Raw genomic sequence first — 9,324 nt, 5'->3', positions numbered from 1 at the left:
CTAAAATCAAAGTAAAAATATGGCCTTCATTTAAAAGTTTTCTTTTGACAATACATGAAGAATGCACATTAAAAAAATGTTGTAATAATTATTCACTTTCTTTTGATGCTTTGTTCTCTTAGAAAAACCAAGCCCACCTGAAAAACTTGGAGTAACAAGTATATCCAAAGACAGTGTTTCCCTGACCTGGCTGAAGCCTGAACATGATGGCGGAAGCAGAATTGTACACTATGTTGTTGAAGCACTAGAAAAAGGACAGAAAAACTGGGTTAAATGTGCAGTGGCAAAGTCAACCCATCACGTTGTTTCCGGTCTGAGAGAGAATTCTGAATACTTTTTCCGAGTGTTTGCTGAAAATCAGGCTGGCCTGAGTGACCCGAGAGAGCTTCTGCTTCCTGTTCTTATTAAGGATCAACTAGGTATGTCTAATTTTGTGTAGAAGCAAAATTTGAAATTATTTGCATTGATTTATGTTAATTTTCAGAAACCCTTTTTCACTTTCACTTTCTATACTCATTTTTCAGAACCACCTGAAATTGATATGAAGAATTTCCCAAGTCATACTGTATATGTTAGAGCTGGTTCAAACCTTAAAGTTGACATTCCAATCTCTGGAAAACCACTTCCAAAAGTGACCTTATCAAGAGATGGTGTCCCCCTGAAGGCAACCATGAGATTTAATACCGAAATTACTGCTGAGAACCTGACCATCAATCTCAAAGAAAGTGTTACAGCTGACGCTGGGAGATATGAAATCACTGCTGCCAATTCCAGTGGTACAACCAAAGCTTTCATTAACATTGTTGTGCTGGACAGGCCTGGTCCTCCAACTGGCCCTGTTGTTATTAGTGATATAACTGAAGAAAGTGTGACTCTCAAGTGGGAGCCACCTAAGTATGACGGTGGAAGTCAAGTTACCAACTACATTCTACTCAAAAGAGAAACAAGTACTGCAGTATGGACTGAAGTGTCTGCAACAGTTGCAAGAACCATGATGAAAGTCATGAAACTGACCACAGGAGAAGAATACCAATTCCGCATCAAGGCAGAAAACCGCTTTGGCATCAGTGATCATATAGATTCAGCTTGTGTGACTATCAAACTACCATACAGTAAGTTGTCCAACTTTTCAAAGATCCAGGTTTTCTTTTACCATAAATGTGTTATTGTCTGTACTAATCTATAGGATTTCTCTCTTTTGTAGCAACGCCTGGACCACCATCTACACCATGGGTCACTAATGTTACTCGAGAAAGCATCACTGTGGGCTGGCATGAACCAGTGTCAAATGGAGGCAGTGCAGTCATAGGCTATCACCTGGAAATGAAAGACAGAAACAGTATTTTATGGCAAAAAGCCAACAAACTGGTCATCCGCACAACTCACTTCAAAGTCACAACTATCAGTGCTGGACTTATTTATGAATTCAGGGTGTATGCAGAAAATGCTGCTGGAGTTGGAAAACCTAGCCATCCTTCTGAACCAGTCTTGGCAATTGATGCTTGTGGTATGTATTTGTCATGGGAAGGGCAGTTCTGATAACAAAAATGCGAATCTTACTTCTGCGAAGCAAAATATTATAAGTGCCGCTAATCTGCTTCTCTTATTACCACAGAACCCCCAAGAAATGTTCGTATCACTGATATTTCAAAGAACTCTGTCAGCCTTTCATGGCAACAACCAGCTTTCGATGGAGGTAGCAAGATTACAGGCTACATTGTTGAGAGACGTGACCTTCCAGATGGCAGATGGACCAAGGCCAGCTTCACCAATGTTACTGAAACTCAATTCACCATCTCTGGCTTGACTCAGAATTCCCAGTATGAATTCCGTGTCTTTGCTAGGAATGCTGTTGGTTCCATTAGCAATCCATCTGAGGTTGTAGGGCCCATTACTTGCATCGATTCTTATGGTAAGCATGCTTAGCACTTTGAATCAAAATTGCTGTTTAACTCAGTATCTCCACATACCTTTTCCTGGTTCTAATCCTATAGAATAACTTTTACTCTGTGCCTTAATGAGGTTTTTGGAAGAAATTATGGACTAGCTGGGAGTCTGAGGAAAATTCCTTAAATACCTTTCCAGCCCTCTTGACTTGACTGTAAAGTGAGAGATTTAGACCTCAGAATATCTATGGGCCTTTCCAACTTCAACCTTTTATGATTGTTTGATTGTATGAGTTGGTGCTTTCATTTTATTTTAAATTATCAGAGTCAATAATTAAACCATGGTTGAGTTCCTAGAGAATATTGCTCTTAAATAAGCCACAGACTAAACAGAGACTTCGTTTTTGGTTTTTGGTGTTTTGTTTTGTTTTGTTTTGTTTTTTGTTTGAGACAGAGTCTCACTCTGTCGCCCAGGCTGGAGTGCAGTGGCGCGGTCTTGGTTCACTGCAACTTCCGCCTCCTGGGCTCAAACGATTCTCGTGCCTCAGTCACCTGAGTAGCTGGGATTACAGGCATGCCCCACCACACCCAGCTAATTTCTTGTATTTTTAGTAGGGACAGAGTTTCACCATGTTGGCCAGGCAGGTTTCAACCTCCTGACCTCAGGTGATCCACCCACCTCGGCCTCCCAAAGTGTTGGGATTACAGGTGTGAGCCACCATGCCTGGTCTAAACACAGACTTTGATGATGATAGTATTAGCAGCAGCTAACATTTATTGAGGAATTTTCATGAATTCTTTCTCTTAGTTCTCACAGCCCTCATATTAGCCATCTTATAGAAGGAAAACTGAGGCTGAGAGTGCTTTTGTAACTTCCCCGTTAGGGATGGAGTGAGAATTCAGACGGACAGACTTCAGAGCCCTCTCTATCATGGTTAGTCCAAAATGCATATTCTTCACCATTCTGGAAAATAAGTGGCACATTCAACTCAACAGTGTTTTGAAAATTAAAACGTCATGAGAGTCAGGCATCCTGTGACACTTCACCTAAAAGATCTCCATTTGCTAAGAGAAAATTGAGCCACTATAGTGTCTGGGCAAAAGCATCCACTCCCATCTTCATGCTGAGAATCTCAGGGCTGTTCATTATTTATGAATCAGGCTTTGTGGATACTGAATCAGTGTTTATGAGAGTATGAAGCAAGTCAAGTTTAGTTATCTTTCTTGATAATTCCAAACAGCATGGCAGAAAATCTGTCCAGTGAGTATGTAGCTCTGTGGGTAGAGAATTCAGACTTTAAGGGTCTGACATGAACCATCCACACTTGGATATCAGTGAACTGGGAAGGGAAAAGAAAAAGAATAGGAGGTGCTTAGAAGAAAAGGAAAGAAAAGCTAAAGTGAAAGAAAATGTTTAACAGCTTCTTCCATGATGTTCTCACTACCATACCCCATTTCATCACTGGAATAAAGCAACTAATGGACTTTAAAACACATGTAAAAGGTGCTTAAGTCCCTGCACAACTCACAGTCTTTCTACCCCATCTGAGATAGAAGAGTGGCCTATAAATTTTTAATTTTTAAATAATAATTGCATAGAATTATAATAATGGTGTGTGTGTGTATAATTTAATAACAGCCAATGACCTTACTTTAAGGTTGGTCCATCTATTTTTTTTCCATCCTTATAATATTTTAAATATTTCTCATCTGTTTTTCTTGCAGGTGGTCCTGTAATTGATTTGCCTCTAGAATATACAGAAGTTGTCAAATACAGAGCAGGTACATCTGTGAAGCTCAGAGCTGGCATTTCTGGCAAACCTGCGCCTACCATTGAGTGGTATAAAGATGATAAAGAATTACAAACCAATGCACTGGTGTGTGTTGAAAATACCACGGACCTCGCATCTATACTCATCAAAGATGCCGATCGCCTTAATAGTGGATGCTATGAATTAAAACTAAGGAATGCCATGGGCTCAGCCTCAGCCACCATCAGAGTACAGATCCTTGGTAGGTGCTGAATACAGACCACTGTCATATTACATTTGCCTAAAGCTTAGTAATTTTGAATAAGTAGTATTTTAATAAGTTAAAATATTTTGTATTTTAAAAAAATAAAGTACTTGAATAAGTTAGTACTTTAAAGAAGTACTAACATCGTGTTTTGTCCTTTCATTGATAGACAAACCAGGCCCACCCGGTGGACCAATTGAATTTAAGACTGTAACTGCTGAAAAGATCACCCTTCTCTGGCGGCCTCCAGCTGATGATGGTGGTGCAAAAATCACTCACTACATTGTGGAAAAGCGTGAGACAAGCCGCGTTGTGTGGTCTATGGTGTCTGAACATTTGGAAGAGTGCATCATTACAACCACCAAAATTATCAAAGGAAATGAATACATCTTCCGGGTCCGAGCCGTGAACAAATATGGAATTGGCGAGCCCCTGGAATCTGATTCCGTTGTAGCCAAGAATGCATTTGGTGAGACATGATTTCATTAGAAAACTGAAACGTGAAAAATTTAAAAATAAACTATGCTAACCTGTGCATATGCTTTAATTTTCTTTTATATAACACCTGTCTCATTACCATCCTTTTCACAAGGTGAAAAATATAAAAAATAAAACCAATATTCTTGGAAAGAATGTGAACATCAAAGGTATAATTTATCAGTAATGTTGATTCTTGTACCTTGTTTTCCTTTCCTTTCTAAATAGTTACACCTGGGCCACCAGGCATACCAGAAGTGACAAAGACTACCAAGAATTCGATGACCGTTGCATGGAGCAGGCCAATTGCAGATGGTGGTAGTGATATAAGTGGCTATTTCCTTGAAAAACGAGATAAGAAGAGCCTAGGATGGTTTAAAGTACTAAAAGAGACTATCCGTGACACCAGACAAAAAGTAACAGGACTCACAGAAAACAGTGACTATCAATACAGAGTTTGTGCTGTAAACGCTGCTGGACAGGGTCCATTTTCTGAACCATCTGAATTCTACAAAGCTGCTGATCCTATTGGTAAGTGCTCATACCTGCAGCATCTTCACCTGTGTCTTCTATATTCGCCTGTGTGACTAAATTGTACATGATTGTGTAATTATTTTATTGTGAATGGCCATTCCAGATCCTCCAGGTCCACCTGCTAAGATAAGAATCGCAGATTCAACCAAGTCATCCATCACGCTTGGCTGGAGTAAGCCTGTCTATGATGGGGGCAGTGCTGTTACTGGGTATGTTGTCGAGATGAGACAAGGAGAGGAAGAGGAATGGACTATCGTCTCTACCAAAGGAGAGGTCAGAACTACAGAATATGTGGTATCCAACCTGAAACCTGGAGTCAATTACTACTTCCGGGTATCTGCTGTAAACTGTGCTGGACAAGGAGAACCTATAGAAATGACTGAACCTGTACAAGCTAAAGATATACTTGGTATGTACCTACTGGTTTGATTATGTTTTTTAATAAGCATACTTCCAGGAAATCACTCGTTTTTTGCTTTTAAAACTCACTGTATATATCCATTTTATGCCTACAGAGGCACCAGAGATTGACCTGGATGTGGCTCTCAGAACTTCTGTTATTGCCAAAGCTGGTGAAGATGTACAAGTGTTGATTCCCTTTAAAGGCAGACCTCCACCTACTGTCACATGGAGAAAAGACGAGAAGAATCTTGGCAGTGATGCCAGATACAGTATTGAAAACACTGATTCATCTTCATTACTCACCATTCCTCAAGTTACTCGCAATGATACAGGAAAATATATTCTCACAATAGAAAATGGAGTTGGTGAACCCAAGTCTTCAACTGTGAGTGTTAAAGTGCTTGACACACCAGCTGCCTGCCAGAAACTACAGGTTAAACATGTTTCTCGAGGCACAGTCACTTTGCTCTGGGATCCTCCTCTCATTGACGGAGGATCTCCAATAATTAATTATGTCATTGAAAAGAGAGATGCCACCAAGAGAACATGGTCTGTCGTGTCACACAAATGTTCTAGCACATCCTTCAAGTTAGCAGATTTGTCGGAGAAGACTCCATTCTTCTTCAGAGTTCTTGCAGAAAATGAAATTGGAATTGGGGAACCCTGTGAAACTACAGAGCCAGTGAAGGCTGCTGAAGTACCAGCTCCTATACGTGATCTCTCACTGAAAGACTCAACAAAGACATCTGTCATCCTCAGCTGGACCAAACCTGACTTTGATGGTGGTAGCGTCATCACAGAATATGTTGTAGAAAGGAAAGGTAAAGGTGAACAGACATGGTCCCACGCTGGCATAAGTAAGACATGTGAAATTGAGGTTAGCCAACTTAAGGAGCAGTCAGTCCTGGAGTTCAGAGTGTTTGCCAAAAATGAGAAAGGACTGAGTGATCCTGTCACTATTGGGCCAATTACAGTGAAAGAACTTATTATTACACCTGAAGTTGACCTGTCAGATATCCCTGGGGCACAAGTCACTGTGAGAATTGGGCACAATGTGCACCTTGAATTACCTTATAAGGGAAAACCCAAACCATCCATCAGTTGGCTGAAAGATGGCTTGCCACTGAAAGAAAGTGAATTTGTTCGTTTCAGTAAAACCGAAAACAAAATTACTTTGAGTATTAAGAATGCCAAGAAGGAGCATGGAGGAAAATACACTGTTATTCTTGATAATGCAGTGTGTAGAAATGCAGTCCCCATTACAGTCATCACCCTTGGCCCACCATCAAAGCCCAAAGGACCCATTCGATTTGATGAAATCAAGGCTGATAGTGTCATCCTGTCATGGGATGTACCTGAAGATAATGGAGGAGGAGAAATTACTTGTTACAGCATCGAGAAGCGGGAAACTTCACAAACTAATTGGAAGATGGTGTGTTCAAGTGTTGCCAGGACGACTTTCAAAGTTCCTAATCTAGTCAAAGATGCAGAGTACCAGTTTAGAGTGAGGGCAGAAAACAGATATGGAGTCAGCCAACCACTTGTCTCAAGCATTATTGTGGCAAAACACCAGTTCAGGATTCCTGGTCCCCCAGGAAAGCCAGTTATATACAATGTGACTTCTGATGGCATGTCACTAACTTGGGATGCTCCAGTTTATGATGGTGGTTCAGAAGTTACTGGATTCCATGTTGAAAAGAAAGAAAGAAATAGCATCCTCTGGCAAAAAGTTAATATATCACCAATCTCTGGAAGAGAATATAGAGCCACTGGACTGGTAGAAGGTCTGGATTACCAATTCCGTGTATATGCTGAAAATTCTGCTGGCCTAAGCTCACCTAGTGACCCAAGCAAATTTACCTTAGCTGTTTCTCCAGTAGGTAAGTGATTATTATTCAAATACATTTAGTTTAGCAATTGAACATATTAGAAACAAATATATCAAAGAATGCTTTTCTTCTCTGCATCACCTTCTTACATATCTTCTTGTCACTAGAGAACTGGTCATGTAAAGCAAGAGGAATGATTTTAAATAAGTCTAATAAACTAATGGGAAGTTCATTTTAAAGACTATGAAATGAAAAGTTGAAATTAATGACCAAAATGAGTTTGGGAGATTGAATAAATTATTTATTATAAAAATTTTTATTTATTAAAATTATTGAATAATTTTATTGTTCTTCCATGGATGATTAAGACCTGGTTACAAATGTAATGATGCACTTACCTTCCTTATAATTTTTTAGACCCACCTGGCACTCCTGACTACATTGATGTCACCCGGGAAACCATCACACTTAAATGGAACCCACCATTGCGTGATGGAGGCAGTAAGATTGTGGGCTATAGCATTGAGAAACGGCAAGGAAATGAACGCTGGGTGAGATGCAACTTTACTGACGTCAGTGAATGTCAGTACACAGTTACAGGACTCAGTCCTGGGGATCGCTATGAGTTCAGAATAATTGCAAGAAATGCTGTTGGAACTATAAGCCCGCCCTCACAGTCTTCTGGCATTATTATGACAAGAGATGAAAATGGTAAGCATTTACAATTTATTTCCAATGAGATTAAGAGCATTCACATTTTTAAAAAACACATTTGGTCCCTGGCCTGTAAAATGGGAACAGAAACAAATTACCCAAGGTTGCTAAGTGGATGAATTATGTCTTTCTACCTTTCAGATGAAAAGAAGAAAAAAATAATTGGCATCAATTATTTTTTCTATTATTTCACTCCATTCCCATATAAAGAGCATGCAGCAAGTGGGAATGAGTTTTTAGCTTTGTAATTTTCACCACTTACAGTAAATAAAGAAAAGGTTCTCAAGAATAAGTGTCCATCTTTACTGAAGTTATTAAAATACAACATACATCCAACAACACAATCATCCCCTTGCTTGAATGCAGCTGATGGCCTCTTAAAAGAACTTGTGTGACTGTGCAGCAGTATTAGGAAGTAAATGATCTGTAAATGTTTCACTTTTCTTTTTACAAAGAGCAATGCAAAATTAAAAACATGACAGGCATTACAAAGGGAATAATAATAGGCAAATATTTAACCCCATAGTCCAAATCCTCAATTATCAATCCTACTTTCAAAATAGCCTTTGGTAGCACAGTACAAGTTATTACTCTTCCAGGCCTTGTGATATGGCACTACTGAAAAATATATATTTATGTATGTCTTTATTAAGCCAAACTAATACATAGTATTTCTCTTTCTTTTATAGTTCCACCAATAGTAGAGTTTGGCCCTGAATATTTTGATGGTCTCATTATTAAGTCCGGAGAGAGCCTTAGAATTAAAGCTTTGGTACAAGGAAGACCAGTGCCTCGAGTAACTTGGTTCAAAGATGGAGTGGAAATCGAAAAGAGGATGAATATGGAAATAACCGATGTACTTGGATCCACCAGCCTATTTGTTAGAGATGCTACTCGGGACCATCGTGGTGTATATACAGTGGAAGCCAAAAATGCATCTGGTTCTGCAAAAGCAGAAATTAAAGTGAAAGTACAAGGTACTTTTAAAATAGCTTCTTAATGTTACAATTTATGAACTTGGATTAGAGACATGCCTAGTTGTATTTTAATGGACAAGGAAAAAGAAACTAACTCTAGAAACTTTTTCTTATAGATACACCAGGAAAAGTAGTTGGGCCAATAAGATTCACCAATATTACTGGGGAGAAGATGACTCTGTGGTGGGATGCTCCACTCAATGACGGTTGTGCTCCCATAACCCACTACATCATTGAAAAACGGGAAACCAGCAGACTTGCTTGGGCACTAATTGAGGATAAATGTGAAGCCCAAAGTTACACTGCCATTAAACTAATAAACGGCAATGAATACCAATTCCGTGTTTCTGCAGTTAACAAGTTTGGTGTTGGCAGGCCACTTGATTCTGATCCAGTGGTTGCTCAAATACAATACAGTAAGTTTGCATTTTTAATAAGTGGTACTATGTCAAAAGTTTAACCTTTCAAGCAAACGTATCTAATTGATTT

General features: G+C 39.3%; 1 protein-coding gene across 1 annotated transcript in view; it reads left to right on the top strand.

The window, feature by feature from the left end:
* Positions 1 to 9,324, top strand: part of TTN (titin) — a 280,445-nt gene that overhangs the window by 247,605 nt on the left and 23,516 nt on the right. The window contains exons 325-336 of the mRNA XM_054479293.2: positions 123 to 419; positions 525 to 1,112; positions 1,205 to 1,507; positions 1,616 to 1,912; positions 3,612 to 3,899; positions 4,072 to 4,371; positions 4,608 to 4,910; positions 5,017 to 5,322; positions 5,429 to 7,195; positions 7,562 to 7,855; positions 8,548 to 8,835; positions 8,952 to 9,251. Of these exons, the coding sequence (XP_054335268.1) occupies positions 123 to 419; positions 525 to 1,112; positions 1,205 to 1,507; positions 1,616 to 1,912; positions 3,612 to 3,899; positions 4,072 to 4,371; positions 4,608 to 4,910; positions 5,017 to 5,322; positions 5,429 to 7,195; positions 7,562 to 7,855; positions 8,548 to 8,835; positions 8,952 to 9,251 (5,331 nt within the window). The remainder of the gene's footprint in view (positions 1 to 122; positions 420 to 524; positions 1,113 to 1,204; positions 1,508 to 1,615; positions 1,913 to 3,611; positions 3,900 to 4,071; positions 4,372 to 4,607; positions 4,911 to 5,016; positions 5,323 to 5,428; positions 7,196 to 7,561; positions 7,856 to 8,547; positions 8,836 to 8,951; positions 9,252 to 9,324) is intronic.

The sequence above is a fragment of the Pongo pygmaeus genome, chromosome 11, assembly GCF_028885625.2.
Source record: "Pongo pygmaeus isolate AG05252 chromosome 11, NHGRI_mPonPyg2-v2.0_pri, whole genome shotgun sequence".
Taxonomy (NCBI): domain Eukaryota; kingdom Metazoa; phylum Chordata; class Mammalia; order Primates; family Hominidae; genus Pongo; species Pongo pygmaeus.
The sequence above is the reverse complement of the archived record's forward strand: the minus strand, read 5'-3'. Positions and strand labels throughout refer to the sequence as shown.